The following is a 20,439-nucleotide window of genomic DNA, read 5'->3' as shown; positions in this document are numbered from 1 at the left end:
CCAGTCCCCCTGCTATAGGCAGGGACACCTCCCTCCACACCAACTCTTCTCCTCAGGGTCAAGGCTTCTCCCAAATCATTCTCCTCTAAGCCTGTGCCTGTGCTTGGGATTGCCCTGACCCAGGTGCAGGGCCTTGTACTTGGCCACACTCAAGTTCATGAGGCTGCCAAGGGCCCACCTCTCCAGCCTGTCCAGGTCCCTCTGGGTAGCATCCCTTCCCTCTAGCACATCAACAGCACCGCTCAGCTTGGTGTCATCTGCAAACTTGCTGAGGGTTCATTTGATTCCACTCTCCATGTTGCCTACAAAAATGTTAAATAACACTGGTCCCAACACCACCCTCCATCTGGACACTGAGCTATTGACTGCAGCTCTCTGAGTGTGACCATCCAGACAGTTCCCTATCCTGCAACTGGTCCATCCATCAAAACCATTATTCTCCAGTTTGGTGACCAGGATGTCATGCAGGACGGGATCAAATGCTCTGCACAGGTCCATGTAGATGATGTCAGTTGCTCTCCCATTATCCACTGATGCTGTTACTCCATCATGAAAGGCCACCAAGTTTGTCAGGCATGGCTTGAATTTGAGGAAGCCATATTGGTTACCACCATCACCTCATCTTCATTTTCCAAACTATGCCAAGGAGAACTAGACAGAACTCTACAATGTCGTGTCACTACAAACCTGTCTGAATCATTGGCTTCTCTGCATGCTCATCACTAGTCTCTCCTTAGCTTGTGTGCCCACAATGTATGGGGAATGTCAGCCACAAATCTTACCTAGGGGACATCTTTGCTTCAAAGTCCCTTGAACATCACACAATCCCTTTTAACTCTCTAGGTCTGCACTTATTTATGTCAGAATCAGACCATATTTCTGTGCTGCTATTTCCCTTTCCTTCTGAAGGGCCTGGATACAACTTGGATTAACCTCAGGAGAAGAGTTCCTGCATAAAACAGCCAGTACTGAAACAGCAACCCAGCCTGGTTGCAAACTGAGAGAGAAAATGAGAGTTCACCGCCTGTGAATAATGAGACTTCTCTTATTTCCCTGGGAAGTAATGCCCACTTTTTTACTTTGACAGAGCTCCTTCCCATCCTAGAAGGGAAAATATCAAGTCAAATCTACATTAGTCCTTCCATCTCTGCACTGGGCAAAGGCAGCCTTCAGATCTATGCTTAATTCACCCACTCCCCTAGAATTAATGGAACTGTGCTTACTGGAACATATGCTGAAGCTTAAGCACAGTGCAGTGTTTTCAACATGTAGGAATGGCTATAGAACATGCATAAATTCTGGCTGACCTATGACAGCTTAAAGCACTGCAGAGGACTGTTAACAAGCCCATTTGGACATCACCTTGAATAAATGACGTTATCCCCAAGTAAGGGAAGGAACAGCTGAGCACTGGGGAGGTACACAAAGTGCCAGAGCAAATTCTCACACTGTCAGGTGCAAAGAAAACTGAGATTTCACCCTAAAACCCAGTTCACAACAAGGCTACAAAATCCTGGCTGAGAATTTCTGAATGCTCACCAGTTGTTTCCAACTTGAAGGTCATCTTCTGGCCAGCAGCCTCGCAGATGTATTCTCCAGCATCTTTCTTCTCCAGCTGCTCCACAACCAGACACCGTGTTTTGCCCACAGATTCCATTCTGAACTTTCTGGAGGAGGCAAGCAGTCTTCCATCCTTGAACCATTTTACTCCAGTTGGATCCTGTGCTACTTCACAGCTGAGGGAAGCACTTGCTGCCAGGGCAGCACTCACCTCTTTCTGCACCTTCTCCTGGTTTATAAACACAGGTTTTGGCTCTGAGGGAAGAAAAAAACAGAAGGACTGAAATGAGACCATCTTGCAGGTTTGTATGTACAGGTTGGAACAGGTTTAGGTTACCACTTGTGCCCAAACTAATAGCCTTCATAGAGAATATCAGCTCTTCTGTCGAAACAAAGTGTCAAATCTAGGCAAGAAAGAACCTAGGAACTGAAGGAACCAAAAGGGTCCTTGAACACCAGTCCCATGGTTGCAAGTCACTATGCAAACATATTGAACCCAAAAGAACATCTGACCTGCAGGCAACCAAAACCTGAGTTCCTTTTGCTTAAGACCCACTGTGAAACATCAAAACACATAAATGTGTGATAGTCAAATCACTGGCTGCCTTTTCATGACCCAGAACAGTACTCCTGGCTTCCTGAACAGACTCCTCTTGGCCTCTACCATTGCCACAACTGTGACTGTCAAAGGCACAAAGGAAATATGCTCACCAACGCAGTCCTTTGTTCTTTGTGTGTGATTTGCAGATATCTATCTTACTTTGAGCTCTGGCAATAGTCAGCTCTACCAGGTCTCTTACCGTGAGTAGCAGACTCACCTATCCAGATGCAGCCTCCAACATAAAGGCATAGTAAAAAGGCAGTGTACTACTAGGAGAAGTTCCTGCTTCTCCTGCCATGAAAGGCTGCACGTACAACATGCACTCCAGCCTCACTGCACATACTTAGCTTAGTCAAATGTTTCTGTGAACAGGAATTACAGTTTGGGACCTCAGGCACTGGAGAGATTTCAATAATATCTTGAATATTGCTTCCATTGTACATATATATCAGTAATTATTATTCTACAGACAGACTGAAACAGGTCTTTGTGTCATACTGAAACCAAATACTTTCTACAAACCCAGGCAATCAAGTATAGGGGAAAAACCTCAGCACAGACTACTGCAACTGGATCACTGTATAATAGAAACTAGATTTTACTTTACTGTTCTCTGCTGTATTTCAGACAACACCTGTCTTACCTGTGACATGAATCTTGAAGGTGAGTTTCTGGCCAGCAGCCTCGCAGCTGTACTCCCCTGCATCTTTCTTCTCCACCTGGCTCACCACCAGCCGACGCTGTTTGCCCTCTGACTCCACCTTGAACTTCTTGCTCCAGGTGATCAGTTTCCCCTCCTTGTACCACTTCACCTCCGTCTTCTCCTGGGCCACCTCGCAGCTCAGCATGGCATTTTCTGTTGGTGCAGCCTTCACCTCCTTCTGCACCTTCTCCTTGTTGATAAAAGCATCTTCTGCTTCTGGAATTGAAGGCAAATGGGCACATTTAAGACATGAATCTTTTCTACACAGCCTTCCCCAAATGCCCAAATTAGTCTTTGGACTGTACCGTTGAGGACAGCTTTCCCACTCACATTTCCTGACAGTGCTATGAACTTGTATTGACAGTAACTATGCTGGTACTAACAAGGATAGCAATTACAAGCAAAATGGCAGAAATACAGAAGATATAAGGAAAAGCGAACTCACCAGAGCTGAGACAATCCTCCCTGGCAAGCGATCTCCACGAGATGCTGCCTCAGTGAGGGTCAGCCCTTAAATGAGGTCTCAGAGGAGGTGGAGTTGAACTCCACCCCTCCAGGGAGCACAGCTACATAACTTTCACCTGTGCTCCCACAGCTGACCCCACACTTGCCTCAGCTGATCAATCAGTGGTTCACATTGTGATCTCCCATACAGAACTGAATGCCAACATCTGAACTATATCAATTGCCAGTGAAGAACTTCCTCCCTGCCAGACCAAAACAGCTTAGATAGCCCTAAACTTGTTTTCATTTCCACCAGTATCATGTTCCAAAATCTTCAAAAAGAAAACAACACCCCTTTCCCCACTGTCCAGCAGCACACCAGCATACGCAGTCATTGAAAAGTCTGTTTCATACAAGGGGACAGGCATTAAATTGTCCAAACAAGCTGACAGCTGTAAGTTACATTGCCAGCAAAAGCCAGGAAAAAATTCTGTTTGTGATTAAGTCATAGTGAGGAAATGTATTTTTCTCACCTACTTATTTCTGAAAACAATTCTAATATCTCCTGAGTTTTCAGAGGCAGTAATAAAATGGTTTCCCCTATGGAATCATAGAACGGTTTGGGTATAGAAGGAAGCTTTAAAGATCATCCAGTCCAACCTCTTGCCGTGGTCAGGGACATCATTCACTAAATGAGGCTGCCCAGGGTCCCCATCCAGCCTGGCCTTGGACACTCCCAATGATGAGTCACCCACAACCTTCACTGGACAATCTGTTCCAGTGTATCACCACCCTCATCATAAAGAACTTTTCTCATGTCCAAACTGAGTCTACCCTCTTCACTTTTGAAACCATTGCCCCTTCTTATGTTGCTACAGACCCTGGTAAAAAGCCTTTTTCCACTTTCTTATCAGACTCTCTTCATAAATAGAACGCCTGTCTTCCTCCATTTTGGAATGAAAAGCACCAGCTTGAAGCCTTTCTATTTTTAAGCATTTCTTTTGTACCTGCTATAGAGAAGAAAACAAAAGAAAATACTGGAAAAACTTTTTAGTTGCAGGTTTCTTTAATTTAATAGAAACCACCAATGCCGCCGTCTAGCATTGTGACCAAATGCTGTCTCTGAGACTATTTAGGAAGAAGCATTTGCAGGGGTGTGCTTGTGCCCTAAAGATATCTTTAATATTCTTTAATTTCCCCTGAAATTATTGACTTCTCATTTTGCTATCATTGCATCTACTTGAGATCCCCAGGGAAATTCCCAAATTATTTCCAGCCTGTCTTAAGCTGAGGCTACCCAAGTCCTCTGCGTTCATAGCTTCAGAAGGCAAACAGAAAACTATATGAATTAAACAGAATTTAAGCACCGTCTACATCACTGAATGCTGGGGTTGAATGTGTCAAACCACTTAACTTTCCCCTCCTTCTTTGTTGGGGGGTTCAATACAGTCGAAACAATTTCTCTCATCTGTGACATGAATCTTGAAGGTGAGTTTCTGGCCAGCAGCCTCGCAGCTGTACTCCCCTGCATCTTTCTTCTCCACCTGGCTCACCACCAGCCGACGCTGTTTGCCCTCTGACTCCACCTTGAACTTCTTGCTCGAGGTGATCAGTTTCCCCTCCTTGTACCACTTCACCTCCGTCTTCTCCTGGGTCACCTCGTAGCTCAGCGTGGCATTTTCTGTTGGTGCAGCCTTCACCTCCTTCTGCACCTTCTGCTTGTTGATAAAGGCATCCTCTGCTTCTGGAATTGAACTGGAAAACATTGGGTAAAATATACATTAGATTTGAGCAACTTGTGACTGGAAGACATTAAAAGTTGCTTCTATGTTGTATTGGACCATTTCCTGGAGCAACTCTGCTTCACAGTGTTTATCACACATTATAATGCATCCTCAGCACAGTCCCTATGGTCATCCCATCCCTCTGGGTAGTCTTTACTATCAGCTTGGACTCCTAATTTTCAGATTTCTTCTAATGAAGACAATGACAGATCTTCATCTGTCTGTCTTTTTGATATTGCTCCACTCTGCACTGGATATCAGCCAAGTACAGCTCAATTATGAAGACCTCAAAATCAGGAACTTAGAAATTTAAGAGCAGAAAACTATCTTTTGACTCTACCCTTTGGTAATGATATAGCCCTTAATATGGTGAATATTTGGCCTACATTAGATTTTGTAGCTCAGTTTTATGCATAAATCATGGTTTTGTACTCACAGCAACCCCTGATTCTTCAGAGAACTGGCTGAGGTCATCTCCTCTTAATACCTAACACATATAGAAGAAAGTGTTTAAAGCCCACCTTACCCTTTGTGTCAACAAATGGAGTTAGCATCAGAAAGATATCAAGTGTAATTAGTTAGGCATACACACTTCAGTTAAGGTGATTCAGTTAATCACTTTGCTAAGTGGGATCGATTGATACATTGAATCTTTTATTGATTACTTTAATGACTGTTTTATCTGATTCTCCTTTTACCAACAACTGGTTGCTGAGAGCGTTCATGCTAGTTCCTATTTGAGGCGTGGGAGAACAGATAAACCCTAAATAAATGGGCTTCCATTTCTATTCCATGGTTTGCCCTACAAAAGGCTGTAGAGTGCAGAATATTTCTGAAGTACTTACATCATGGACTTCTCTAGTGCTAGCCAGCTTCTAACAGCAGAGCAATTTTGAATAAGCTTCCTATGCTTGTTTGGGTCCCAGAAAAGATCCCAGGGTCCTGATGCTGATACCAAGACAGAGGCTCCAAGCATGAATGCAGGACTAGCAGTTGTGAGGGGGATTGACATTGCCTTTTATTTGCAGTGGAGACATGGAAGACCACTCATTCAGATCATTCATGCAAGCATATTCAGGCATACCCAGCTCAGGTGACCGGGAAGGCTCCTGCTCCCCAGCAGTCATGGCAAACCCTTCCAGGACCTGTCCCCTATCTCCTTCCTCCCCGCTGTCACTCTGTGAAGCCTTCTGCTGCCATCCCTTTCCCTTCCTTCATGACTTTCTCCTCTGCATGCTGTCTGAATTCTGAGTGGCAGCAGCTGCCCAGGAGGGTAAGTTCAGCTCAAGTTCCTGTGCTGCTGACCGTTGCAGTACGTGCAATCCCAGGATTCACACCACAGCTCTACCACCAGCACTGCAGTCCACTGAAGGCGAGGGAGCAGGGCAGCAAGCCAATGCAAGAATGCAGTTGACACACTCTACATTTGATCTCCCTGCTTGTACTGACTGTAGAAGCATCATTCTCTCCGCCCATCTTCAACAGCCCCTGTTCTGACTGATGATTTTCAGGGAAGGTTCAAGTTGGATGTTAAGAAAAACTTCTTCTGAAGAGGAATGGTGATGTGGTGGCACAGCTTTGCAGGGAGGTGGTGGGGTCACCATCCCTGGAAGCGTTCAATAACCATGGAGATGTGGCACTGAGGGACGTGGGCAGTGTGCATGGTGGGATGGGGTGAGGCTGGATGTGGGGATCTTTGTGGTCTTTTCCAACCACAATGATTTGATGAAGATCAGAAGGCTTGCTTATTAGCAAGACAACAAACATGGCCTAGACCAACCAGGTGATGCAAAACTTCTCACAAATGCAATGGAGCTTTGGCCCACTTCAAATAAGGATTTCAGCATGCACCACAAATACTGAGATAATTAGATGGCAGAATCAGCCCTTTTTACTCTAGTTTTCTATAGGTTTCCAAGGTGTGCAGCACTTGTTTCTTTTAAGCAAGAAGGTCTAATCTGCATCCCATAATGCTCAACACTCAGCACCTAACATTCAACATGTCCTTAAAATGGGATTGTTCTGTGCTACCAGGGGAACCCTGGGCTAGAGGAACCCTGAAAATCTTTCTGAGTGCAGTGGTAAGAGGAGAAATTAAGACTCAGGAAGCCATTGCACTTTGGGAGAAGCTAGTAAGATGAGGATTTCTGTAGTGAAAGAGCCAACCACTCCAAGAGTACTCATAATCCCTCCTGACTTTCACACCACATCATTTTGCAGTGAGGGCTGGACTTGCACATCATGTTACAGTGGTACACATGAGAAATACAGCAACGGTAGCTAGGCAAGCACTCTCCACGTATGGCAGAGGAGGAGGTATTACATTACCCTGTGCAGCCATGAGCTCATCCGGTCTGAAAGAGAACAGAAAACCTTTGGTTTCTGAGGCAAACAGCTAATAATAGCCCTCAGCTAGCAAAATTCAAGTGTAAAAGCACTACATTTCTGTGTTTTCTCCCTACACCTCTGCAATAAGACGTGGGCTGGCTTTGGCTGCTGAGGATTAACTTGGTAGATTCCAGCTGTTGCCATAGTCTTTCTGTCATTGTTCATATTTCATTTTCTCTGACAGATACCTCCCAAATCTACCCTGTCTGTAATCCACTCTTTGCTGAAACTGCCAATTTCCTGAGCCAAAAGCATGAGCGACACAACTCACGGAACAGATCCAAAGGCCCCAGAATCACATCCACGTGGTGTGGGAATAGTAAGAGCTGATGGTTTAGAGTCTACACCACAGGCAGCAGCAAAACTGTCTACTACAGGAGCAGAGATATATTGCACACCAGGGACTGAAGGAGCAGAATGCCCCAAGATGGAGAGAGCAAAGACTGCAACCTTTACAAGGGAACAGAACGCAAGCTATGCCCTGCAAGGACACCAGGTCTGTGTGAGCAGAAAGGCAGTAGACTCCCAGTACAGTTGCTCCTCCACATAGCTGACCAAATGCCAAACCTTGACCAGGATTAAGCTCCAATGTGTTCACTGCCATAGGAAAGAAGAGGAGAAAACAGATTCCCTGTCCTGATCAGCTCAGAATACAAGACGAGAACTGTAAAGTTAACAGAGAACAAGCTGATTTATGAGCAAAAACCAGCAGAGTGCAGCTACAAATAAAACAGAAGACAAACCCTCGTCATCAGCCAGCTCACTAATGGTCACTCAGAATGCAGCTGATGTGCCCATGGCTATCTGGAGTCTAAGTTAAAATTTACCAGATCTTGTGCAAAATATACTGACACCAGAGCAATCTCTACTGCAGCTGGAGTGAGAGATCTACCTCTGTGCTAAACTCTCAGACTAATGAGAAACGTACAATTAGAAAGGTATAAATGGATTCACGACTGATCATTACATTTACAGAACATGGAACGAATGGTCGTCAACGTGGGATTCAACAAGCCAAAGGCAAGTGCAATGCCTCTGACTAAAAGTTCTTAGGACACCAACAACCAAACCTTCTCAGTGCAGCCACAGTAGAGATCTGTAACTACTACTGTTGAAATATCAACTGGCAGAGCAGTATTGCACATTGTACAAATCACAGTTGTACATCCATGGACAGCTGATGATAAAAGTAGTCCTAGGGGAAGAGCTGGATGAAACACTGTTAAAAACAAATAATCATTTTAGCTGCACGTTTGTAAGCATTTCTTTTCATCCTCCCCAAAACAGTTTCATGTCAGAATAAAGAGGACATGTTCACACAGACGTTTCCACAGCCAGACTATGGAATAATCAAAGAATATCAACCAAAATGTGTTTCCTACCATTTACATGAATCTTGAAGGTGAGTTTCTGGCCAGCAGCCTCGCAGCTGTACTCCCCTGCATCTTTCTTCTCCACCTGGCTCACCACCAGCCGACGCTGTTTGCCCTCTGACTCCACCTTGAACTTCTTGCTCGAGGTGATCAGTTTCCCCTCCTTGTACCACTTCACCTCCGTCTTCTCCTGGGCCACCTCGCAGCTCAGCGTGGTATTTTGAGTCAGTACAGCCTTCACCTCCTTTTGTACCTTGTCCTTGTTTGTAAACACGTCTTCTTTCTCTGCAGGGACATCACAACAGTCACACCATTTTGCTGTAGTCTGCTGCAGAGCTTACTCCAGTTCCCCGTTTTCACTATACTTGCCCTTCACATTGAGCATTGTGATGCCTCATTAAGACAGGAAAATACTTTCCCCTCTATTTTGCTTTGGGAAATGATAGGCATATCACTTCATATCATATCATATCACATCATATCATATCAGAAAGCTAAACATTTTGCAGTCTGATAGCAGATTTGGACATGAGATTTAGAACACCTGCATGCACTGCTGAACCTCCTCCCTTCTCTTTTTTTCTTCTCATGTCTCTCTACATTTCCAGTAAATCAGAAGGGAACGGCCCTCTAGAACAGGTTGCCCAAGGAGACTGTGGATGCTCCATCCCTGCAGGCATTCAAGGCCAGGCTGGATGTGGTTCTGGGCAGCCTGGGCTGCTGCTTGGCAACCCTGCACATAGGAAGAAGGGGGTTGGAACTGGATGAGCGCTGTGGGCCTTTGCAACCCAGGCCATTTATGAGTCTGATTAGTGGCATTTTCCACCTAATTGTGTCACTCAAATTTTGTAACCAGATCTCTTCAAACACCTCCCATTTTCTCACTCCTTGCATGCCTGGTGTGCTCTTGCACTGTAACCCTGCAGACACCAGGTGACTACAAGAGCTGCACAAGTTACCCTCCTTGCCTATGGTTTGTTGCAGTAATTCATTCCTGGATGGAAAAGCACATGTAGAAAAGTGTTGCTATGACACTAGTTGACCAAAATGTTTTGCACCAGAGGGGCGGCAAGTTGATCCTACAAATGCAAGACACACCAAATGAAGCATTCCTTTCTCTCTGGGATTCCAAGCATTTTCTCACCTCTGACTTTCACTTGGAATGTTGCTTTGTCATCTTTTGTTTCACAGCTGTAGCTCCCTCGGTCTTTCAGGGTCACATTTTTGACCATGAGCTTGCGGTGCGTCCCCTGGGAGATGATGGTTGTCCTCTGGTCCTGCTTCACCTCTGTTTGATCTTTCTCCATACGACAGCTCCGATTGCAGCTGACACCTCACACACCAGCTCCAGGTCTTCAGAAGGACTGACTGATATTTCTGGAGTCATTTTGGGCTTGTTGACAAAATTAATGGCTTCATCTGAAGAAAAAAAGAGAAAGTGGTTTACATCCTGACTCAGGCTTATTCAGCACAGCATGAAGATACAGTTAGAACTGACTGTAATGTCTCTGCTCATTACATTTGGGTGATCAAGTTTCACCTCTGGTGGTACTCACATACAAACGTCTGCTTGATTCTCCTGTGTAAGGAAAGAGTAAGTTCTATGCAGACAGTTGTTATTTCTTTTAATCAATTCTGTATTCTGCACACGTTCTTCTGAAGCTAAAATGAAGGCAGATAAGTAACGTGTTTGCAATACATGAACAAACCTATTCAACACTTTGTCTCTAAGCTAACAAGCAGCGTTTGAAGAGCACATCAGTATTTCATGCCCTTCATTTCATCCAGACACAACCGGCCTGAGGAGCAAGCTGATGGCTGTCAGCTACAGGCAGACCTAGCTTAGTATTGCATTTCTTACAGCAACAACTGTTGCTTTCAGTCACTGAATATACCAAGGCCAATTGCTATGCCAGGCACATTTATGGCATCAGTGAACAAGTAATGCATTAAAAATTGTAATAGACAGGAGCCATCTATTCTTTTAAAACTAGGTGACCAAAGAAGAACAGTCCCTCTAGAGTCAAGCTGTGAAGAACTAATAGCATCAATCAATATCACATAGATAGATTACTTCCCTGCCCTAAGACCATCTTGTGACCATTTGGTGCTCCTAATTAAGCCCTCTTAATGGCTTTTTTGTCTGAGCCATGTGACATTTTGTGATAGGAGTTACTGCTAGTGTTCCCTTCACCCTACACCAAAGTAGGAGGTATCCATTCTCAGGGAATCATGCAGGCTTCCTCTGGATTTGATGCTCAGAGACAGCCCCAGAACTTTTTAAATCTTAGCTTAGCTCTCATCCAATAATGTTCATCAAACAGTGCAACTTGTCCTTTGGGGATGCCTTTGTTCTGCATCAACCAGTTCCAACGGAGTCTTCTTGGCTTGTTTTAGATCAGTTTTTCAACAGATAAAGCCAGGGTCTTTGAATTACAAAGTGAAATTGCAGAATGCATGATTCTCAACCAAACAGAACGGGAGGTGGGATGCAGGGTGAATACCTGAGCCAACACCACCTGCAAGCAATCCTTCAATATCTTAGGAATCTCTAGCCATCCCAAATCCAGTGTTGGGCTCGATCTATCATCTCTGCTGAGTTTTTAGCTAGCTGATGGTGAGCATCATGATGGTGATGGGTGAGCAGTCGGACTAGAGGGTCTTAATCAACCTTAAGGATCCTGTGATCAGAGGAACGTGAATGTGCTGTTAAAGATCACAAGAGCTGCACTGCAGCATGAGCATACACAGCGAAAGGTTTTCAGTAGAGCTTCGGTTCATAAATGAGGACTGGGTTATGGAAAATAGGCTCAAGAAATAAACCAGAAAACAGATCTTAACGCCAGGTTCTGTGAATGCAGCCAGCTGAATTTCACAGATATTGAATTTCAATGACAATTTCTTGTGTTATTTTACCCACCAGCTCCACCCTGAACAGGAACATGTCAGTGACAAGCATTACTCCTCCAGGCTTGACCTGACAGTGCTTTACTTGCACTATGAGCTAATGGCTGTGCTTACAGCACCTCAGGGAGACACCTCAGAGATCACAATATCCTTCGGGTACAGCAGGAGACACTCAACTCTCCAAATGTGGAGTTTAATTTGTCAAAAGAGGAGACAGGATTCCCATGCTAAGAACTTAGGACCATTTCAGTCATAGGTTTAAAGATGATGTAAGTGCTGAGGCAATAGATGAACTAGAAGAATGAAGCCCAGATGTCAGGGCTCAAGTCGTGACTCCAGCCCCAGCTGCAGCTAAGGCTGTCTTGAATTCATCACAACACAGTTACATTATTTGCTCATACTGTGGATTTGCATAGGAACAACAGGAAGGTCAGAATTGCTTCAATAGAGCTATGCAATCTTTGTCCTAAATACTGGAAACCCACAGGGTTGGACAAATCAAATGAATTAAGTCTGAAGTGCTTTACATGGATTGTGATCCCATGTTTGCCTCACAAACTTACCTGAGACTTTCCAATCAAAAATCAGAGTGTCATCTCCAGTTTTGCAGATGTATGTTTCCTCATCTTCTTTCGTTACAGGTGAAGCCAGAAGATTATGCAGTTTCCCTTTATCTTCCATTGTGAACTTGTTACTAGTCATGATTTCTTTGCCATTTTTGTACCACTTCACCAGGACATTGCAAACAAATTGAGCCTAAAAGATGGAGATATCATTCAGGACCGAAAAGAAAAAAAGAATTCCTTTATGGAAATTAATTGAAGCTCAAAAGTTAGATGATGAAACTGGCCCCTATTAACACACACTGGAATAATTGACTTCAAAGATTCAAAATCTCACCACTGTCTTAGCCAAAAGTTTAAGCCTAAGGCCACGGTCCTATTTTACTGCGGGTAATGGAGTTTGTTTTCCAACTTCTTGTTAACATATCATTTCAAAACAGTGCACACAGCTGAGTTGGGTCTGTTGAGACAGCGCAGTCAGAGCTGCTAAAATCAAGTCCGGATTTTGCATGCATTTGTTCTGCAGTTCCAAGAACACAGATGGATAATACAAATTCAACAACATTCTACAGAACGCCTGTCTTTTAGGAGCTCGAGAGCCAGCTGATGGACACTGGGATCACTGAGATCCTGTCAATACATTTAACTCCATCCTATCATACAGTCAAATTTCATTCATTTTTTCAGGAACTGTCTCTTATCATTGTAGTCCCCTCACCACTGCTGGATGTGAGCCCAGCCACACAAAAGCAGGTGCTGGTTTTCACTGCAGATACTGCAGGAAGGAGGAACAGCCTCCAGACTGGACCAGCTGAGCGTGGCCCTACCAGGATTTGCTCCAAAGGTCTTATTACCAGTAGTGCTTCCTGATGAAATACATGGGGGTCCTCCTTTGATTCCAACCCCAACCCACCTCACCATGCCCCCTGATAACATCCATCAGGGCCACATCTCCACAGTTCCTGAACACCTCCAGGGATCCCACCACCTCCCTGAGCAGCCTGTGCCGGTTAATTCTGGGGGCAGACCTGCCAGTATGAAATATTATGCTAACATGACAAAGAGAGAGAAGAAAAGCAAAATTAAGACTAGCTGACAAGCCTTGGCAGGAAGTTCTGCTCTCCATCAATTTAGTCCCTGTGACTCTTCACAGGTCTCTTCTACATTTTGGATCACTGCAACAAAAAGAGCTGTTGACATCATCTCTCATGGCCACCCTGAGAGAAGAGCAGGAAGGCTGGGATGCTCTTTTTCCTATCTTTCCCTTGACTTCCTCTATATCTTAGGGACGAATCACAGGACAGAACACAGAAATCAAATGGCTCTACAAAGCAGATTGGCCAGTTCAAGTCAAAACAGCCACTGAAAACACCCCAGATGCTGTCTGACAACAGCTGGACTGTCGGGGAGTCAGGAGAATGCAGTCTGCTGGCCCTGGGCAGGAAGAGGACAACCCAGACTGTCACATACCTTTCACTGAAAGCTGATAGAGCATTTTATCCCCCTCACAGATGCACTGACAACTTACAGCATCATCCATTGAGACGCTGTGAATTTTCAGGGTGTGTTTCTTCCCCACAATGTGCAGTTCCTATTTTTCACTGGCCTTGAACTCCTTCCCATCCTTCATCCACTCCACAGTAGCGCCTGTGTCTGAAAGCTCAGCCTGCAGTTTGGCTTCCTCACGCAGCCGAGCGGAGATCTTTTCTACATCTTTGCTCTTATTGGTAAATCTCACTGCAGCACCTGTCAGGAGCAAAGGCCTCGTTATTTCAATTTAGATCAGGCTAACGTGGTCAATGTTTGCTGCAAGATCCCTAAAAAAGTATCACCTTCTGTTCCTGCACTCATCATTGTGTCAGTGCTGAGCAATTCAAGATATTTCATTTGGTCTTCTTGCCGGATTTACTAAGTAAAAATCAACCAAACATCTCCTTCTACTGATTAAGAATGCTCTAAACATGCTTCTGCAGAGGTTTCCACCCAATGACAAACAGGTCCTCCCATCATGAATCTTTGTTCTATTTTGTCATGCAAAGCTGATTGATAGAGATATTATTGGAATGATTGCTCCCCTACTTCTAAACTATTCCAGTGCAATCAGAAAGGCTGTCTGAACCTGGAGCTGAAAGTACTGCTCTATGGTGATGCAGTGGTAAACCTGCTGACTGAATGCACTGGCCAGTAGCTGTGAACTGCAGACATTCATCAGCTGGCATGAAGCAATCTGGTTCAGATACCAAGCAGCTGGGTAGACTGGCTTACCCTACACTCAGTGCTATCATGTTTAGGTCATTACCAGGACTCACATCAGTCCATGGGATGCAATTTCAGGTATTTGGTACAGGCAGTGAATGCCTGCAGCCCCAGTTCTAATCATCAGATCACAGCAACTATGCCTTGACTGTAAGAGGAAAGGAGAAGGATCAAAGCAAATACCTCTCACTCTCATCTTGCTGCTGACATCAACATTTTCGGCAACAAATTTCACTTCTGCTCCACCATCATTCTTGGTGATGTTCTTTATGATTAGGCTGTGAGTAGTTTGGGTTCTCTTGATGATGCAGGTCTCGCTTTCCTGTAAGACTTTACCACTGAGGTACCAAGTGCTGCAACACATTGTTGTAAGATCAGTAGTAAACATGGCATCCCCTCCAGGTACAGCTTCACCAGTTGTTAGGGGGGATTTCACAACCAGGACTGGTCCTGAGGAAGAACATGGAATGCTCTTTAGATGCAAGTCTGGTATCTCATCTAAAGATGGAAGATTAAATCATGGATACATTTCTACTTCTCCCTTTCCATGAGTGCTAGAAGAAGCACTTCTGTGCTTAAGATCTGTTACAGAAAGTTCTGCCTCTTGCACATGTGAGATATCAAAAGATAAGGATATTCACGTCTCTGTCACAGAAACAGAACTTGTATCACTTTAGTGGTAGCTGGAGGTTGATAGGAGATAGGAGAACTAGGAATAAAGGAAAGCCTTTGGTGTGTTAATGCACTGCTATCCTTAAAGTCAAATGAAACATCTTTAGGGAACCAACACAGCTGCTCAGCACACACTGACCCATTTCCATTGGGGTTTTTGTGCTTACCAAGGTGCACTCTTCCTGGGAATTCCAGATACAGGCTCTATCCATGTGCATTGACTGCAGACACTCGGAACTGAGCATCAGCCTCTTCAGACAGATTGCTCACCGTGAACTCTGGGACGGGGACATGAGACTCGTGGCACCTCACCCACGTGAAGCCAGTTAGTTTATTGCCTTCCACAATGTAGCCATCGATTGGAATGGGGCGTTGCATCTTTGGAGGGGACCATGCCAGCGTCACTGAGGTTTCTGTTTTATTTTTCACCACGGGGTCAGCTGGGGGCTGGGTGGGAGGTTTTCTGGGAGCTGAACAGAAATAAATACAGAAATATTAGCATAAGGTCATGTAGGCTGGAAAAGACCTTCAAGATCAGCAGACTCAACTTTCAGCATGACCTACTGAGTCCCACCATTAACTACTGTGGTACCTGAGGACATACATGACAAGCTTATTCCTGCAGGTATTTGCATAGTGAATATATTCACCCTCTGGTTGCTTTGGAACATTTTAGAGGTTAAAATCCCATCAGACTTTTTCACTGTGTGCAGCCACTGATACAGGCAGGAGGCTGGGAGTTACCTGATGGGCTCTAGTTACAGACTACTGACACAGTAAAGGATTGATTTCATTTCATTTTGGCCATCAAAAAATTTGGAGTCTGGTTTAAGTCATCCATCTAGACTCCAATTATAATCATATGGAGAACAGCGCATTTAGGAGAACTCATCTCATCTTAATAAACCTGAATGAAATCACAGAATCATAGGATCACGGGAGGGCTTGGGTTGGAAGAAACCTTCAAGATCATCCAGTTCTAAACACCCTGCCATGGGCTGGCTGCCCACTAACCAGCTCAGGCTGCCCATCACCCATCCAACCTTGCCTTCAACACCAAGGACAGGCATCCACAGCTTCTCTGGGCAGCCTGAAATGGAAGCAATGAGCCACATGTTGAAGATACTCAAACATTCATGACTGTAGAGAGAGCCAAATACTCCATACATATTGCCTGCCTGGTCAATGGAATTAAAATGCCAACAACAGACTCATCCAGCTCATTGAAAATGGTGTGAACATGGCGTACAGGATTCTTCCAGCATCGAGTTAGATCTGCAAAGTGTAAAAATAGGAAATCTCAATGCGATACAATTTTCCCTCATAACATAAATAGAAACGTAACTGTTTTGGGGTGCACTGTTACCAGCCTGTCAGTTGCTGTTGGTCAGTGCTAGATGCCAAAGGTCCCACTAACACAGCATGAAGCTGAAAGCTAGACGCTGGAATCAGATCTCCTGACCTTACCATCAGAAACGGAGATGTCATATTTTGCTCAGAGGTGCCTGCTTTTACGAGGGACAGCTTCCGAGCTTTTTCTGCTCCAGGAACCAGCTCCAGCTTCAGGATTTAAACAGCAGTCAGAAATTAAACTGAGCTTTGTCACCTCCATCAAATAGAAGGAGTGGTTGGGTGGTACAGCTTTCCAAATAACTTAGAAACTGTCACAACAATCAGATGCCTACCTTTTCTTTTTGAACTTGTTAATACATAGAGCTTAATAGCATCAGAATGCCCCAAGCACTTCAGATAACACGACAGCTGTAAACCCTTCTTTAAGGATTCCTTTGTTTAACCACTGAGTAACTGTAATTCAGTGGTGCTGGTGGGAGAAGGGAAGTCCTAATCTTCCCAGATGGTGAATAGAGCTGATGTTCACATGCAGACTGGTGCTGCAGCACAGCCAGAAACCACTCATTTGGGAAACACAGCACCAAGAAAATAATGGGAATAGCTTCATAAAATCAGGAGCTTCACCCAAATTTCATGTCAGGTCCATTATTCTTCCTATTTTCAGGAAGAAAGGTTTTCCCTTTTTCTTGTAGTTTTATTTTCTTTTCCTTTCATGCAAGCAGCTTTGTAGCTTAAAAAATTGTTTTCTAATCACCTCCTGGTGTGGACAAATCACACAGGTTTGTCTCCATGTTTTACATAGTTAGCATTTTATCTTTGCTCCAGTATGGAACTGTACAGCCATAGAATGGCCTGGGTTGAAAAGGATCTCAAAGATCATCCAGTTCCAACCCCCTGCTATGTGCAGGGTCGCCAACCACCAGACCAGGCTGCCCAGAGCCACAATCCAGCCTTTCCTCATAGGAGAGCTGCTCCAACCCTCTGATCATCACAGTGGCCCCTCCTCTGGACCCACCCCAACAGCACCACAACCTTATTGTCCACAGAAAGCATATAACCCTCATTCAATTGCCCTTCCACTCAGCTTAGAGCACTACTAAAACCAGCATCTTCACCTTAGCTCATCACACTGCTGCAGTTCCTTTTACAAGGATTTCACTGGCAAAAATTAAATCAAAGCCATCACAAGGGATTTAGCACAGTTACGTGTTACTGGCTACGAGAGCTGTCAGCACAGTCACCTGTCAGGCTTTGCTGCTGTTCTCTTTATGTAGAGGCACAACAAGGTTCAGACACCTCACAGTGCAGTTCTCACTTGGACTGTAAAGAAAAAGGAGGCTTGAAAAGCAGCGTGTGGAAAACAAAGAAACAAGAATTAGAACAACAGTGGGGCCATGGCACTTGTAGGAATTGTTCTGCCTTTAACAGCAGAGCTTTTCAAGAAGTACGAGGGCATTGCAAACCAGACCAGTTTGGACAGATTAACAACTGCAAGTAGTGGGTTCCAAAATTCCAGACATGAAATCAAAGATAGAAAAACTCTTCACATTTTCATCTCTCAATTTTTCGTACATTGTGCATTACAGTGCAAACAAGTCTTCACATACAACTTGGAAGCTAAAGACAAGTCTGACAAAACAGACTGCACAAAAATGATGGATAATTAACAGAGCAAATTGCTCTTTCAAAAACAGAGTTTATGTCTTCTGGTCATAACACTTCAGAAGCCTCAGAGGCTTCTTCTCCTTTGTATATTTTCATTAATCTTAGATTTTGTTTTCATTCAATGTGACCTCACTAAGCAAATATTGTCTAAGACCATGAGTATCACATAAATGTGCAGATCTCAAGCTGCTCACTTATCTAGTACCCTTGGCATGATGCTTTATTTTCCTCAGCTGATCATCTAGATTGTGCCTGTTGATTGTGCAACAACAGCCTGTTGGTTTCGATTACCTGTGAGAGGCTCTAACTTTGGCCAGGAAAAATCATTTGAGGACAAGTAATTCTCTTGGAATCAGTAAGGCAGTCTTCCCATTCTTTCTTACCAGCACCCATCTTACATGTTAATAAAGGATTCTGGAAATCAGTTTGAAGATCAAGAAACAATTCAGTTCAAGCATATGCAATCACAGGATTTGTACGTCACCTGCAAAAGTCATTTTATTCTATCCACAATCTCATCCTACATGCAGTTCCTTAGAGGGTTCCTTAGGCACACCAACCCCATGCTCCTATTACAGACCCTTGCATAAGACAGGTGATATACCTACAAGATTATCTACAGCTTAGACTATGAAAACAGGGAGTCTAGCTAGAGAAAATTATCTACCTGTGCTTCTGAGCAATCTGTTAACCACTCTCATACAGTTCAGGCCAATCCAAACAAGATGCAATGACATGTCAGCCACAGAAACAGCTTGATTTTAAGGAGTTTGTTTGGACAAGCCCCTGTTGCATACGGTGGTCAAACATGCATTACTTGGGGGCACATTGTATTTGATTTAACAGATACTCTTACCTCTGGCTTTGCACAGAGTCCAAAGTCTATCAGCTTCAAATTGTCAATCAGCAGATTTTCCCGGTGGATGAGAAAGCAGTCAGGAATGATTTCCACCCAAATGCCCAAGGAAACATCTTTTCTCTTCTCTTATTTCCTGCTGTGGACAGTGGTTCCCAGTCTACTCAAAGCTCGCTCGCTCTCGCTGTCTCAGAGATCTTCACTGACTGCTGGCAAGTTCCCATCTTCCAATATCCCAGGTGGGAAATACTAGCTTGTATCTGTTGGAAAGGACCTGGGGACTAGGAGGACAAGTGGTGAGAGACCACAGGCTGAATGCAAGCCAGCAGTGTGCTCTGACAGAAAAGAAGTACAACAAGATCATCAGCTGCATTAAAAAGCAGCACAACCAGACCAGGACAAGTCATTCCTGCTTCAACACTCACTGGACCACATCTACAATACTGTATCTGGTTTTTGGCCAGGAAGGATAACAACCTGAAACAAACTCTGTGGATGACATCCAGCCTGTGCAGGGGGCTGAAGCTCCCACTCAGAGAAGAGAAGCTGGGGAGAATGATCTTTGTGACAGAAAATCCATTGGATGGGGCCAGAGGAATGCATCTCACCCCATACCCTCTGTACAGCCACCATTTGTTTAAAGGATCACTCTTCCTTGAGGCACAAAACTAGAGCAGGTTACACAACAGACTGACACCACAAGGGCTTCTCTCGAGATACAAACTGCAGCAAAGAGCATCACAAAAATGGGAAACCAACACTCAGATCAGATCTGTGTCTCTGCTCCGCTCATTAGGAGCATCATGTTTTACTCCCCTTTCAGAGGAAGATACTTCTTCAAGGATAACAAAATCCAGCTCAGCTACAGAACACAGTACCACATAGCAATAAATACCTAACATTTCCTGTAGGGAAAGAATCCTAAGCACAAGTTATTGTCTGAGTTTCAGCTGGGACTGAATTATCTTCTTCAGTGTCTGATATAATACTACGTTTTCATTCTAGAGAAACAATGGAGATAGCGCAGTGATGCTTACAGTTGCTGCCAGGCAGCGTTGTACAGAGCCACAGTCAATCTCAGCTGAGAGCCCAAGGAAGTGAGAAGAAACAGAACTAGGACAGCTGACTTAAACTGGCCAAAGGATATTCCATACTATATGACATATTGTGGAAGGAGTTTTGAAGGGGGTATAACTTCATGTAAATCTCTTCCACTACTAGGAGGCTAACTGGACACTGATTGGTAGGTGGTGAGCAATTGCTTTTGCATTCATCATAACTATTATCCTTTTCTCTATCTCAGTACATAATTCT

General features: G+C 44.3%; 2 protein-coding genes across 3 annotated transcripts; both read right to left on the bottom strand.

Moving 5' to 3' along the window:
• Positions 1–4,361: 4,361 nt before the first annotated feature.
• Positions 4,362–5,911, bottom strand: LOC146760452 (obscurin-like protein 1). Its single transcript, XM_085551572.1, has 2 exons — positions 5,529–5,911; positions 4,362–5,063 (listed from the first exon to the last, which is right to left on the bottom strand). The coding sequence occupies exons 1-2, from the start codon at positions 5,564–5,566 to the stop codon at positions 4,718–4,720; spliced, it is 384 nt and encodes a 127-aa protein (XP_085407698.1). The 5' UTR covers positions 5,567–5,911; the 3' UTR covers positions 4,362–4,717.
• A 4,087-nt stretch (positions 5,912–9,998) lies between these two features.
• Positions 9,999–14,069, bottom strand: LOC146760451 (myosin-binding protein C, slow-type-like). Of its 2 annotated transcripts, none has more exons than XM_085551574.1 (3): positions 13,852–14,069; positions 12,324–12,516; positions 9,999–10,272 (listed from the first exon to the last, which is right to left on the bottom strand). In XM_085551574.1, the coding sequence occupies exons 1-3, from the start codon at positions 13,861–13,863 to the stop codon at positions 10,136–10,138; spliced, it is 342 nt and encodes a 113-aa protein (XP_085407700.1). In that variant the 5' UTR covers positions 13,864–14,069; the 3' UTR covers positions 9,999–10,135. The 2 variants fall into 2 exon arrangements, with proteins under 2 accessions (XP_085407700.1, XP_085407701.1); XM_085551575.1 differs by lacking the exon at positions 13,852–14,069 and adding an exon at positions 13,794–13,847.
• Positions 14,070–20,439: the final 6,370 nt, after the last annotated feature.

This window comes from Coturnix japonica, chromosome 6 (assembly GCF_054131305.1).
Source record: "Coturnix japonica strain WE chromosome 6, WE-NBRP24, whole genome shotgun sequence".
Classification (NCBI taxonomy): Eukaryota; Metazoa; Chordata; class Aves; order Galliformes; family Phasianidae; genus Coturnix; species Coturnix japonica.
This window is presented reverse-complemented; position numbering and strand designations above follow the sequence as displayed.

Excerpts from the sequence above, each read along its gene's own strand:
- LOC146760452 (XM_085551572.1), bottom strand. The coding sequence starts at position 5,566 with ATGACCTCAGCCAGTTCTCTGAAGAATCAGGGGTTGCT. Across the intron at positions 5,064-5,528 it reads CTGAAGAATCAGGGGTTGCT|TTCAATTCCAGAAGCAGAGG; the intron begins GTGAGTACAAAA and ends AATGTTTTCCAG.
- LOC146760451 (XM_085551574.1), bottom strand. Across the intron at positions 10,273-12,323 it reads TTTTGATTGGAAAGTCTCAG|ATGAAGCCATTAATTTTGTC; the intron begins GTAAGTTTGTGA and ends TTTTTTCTTCAG.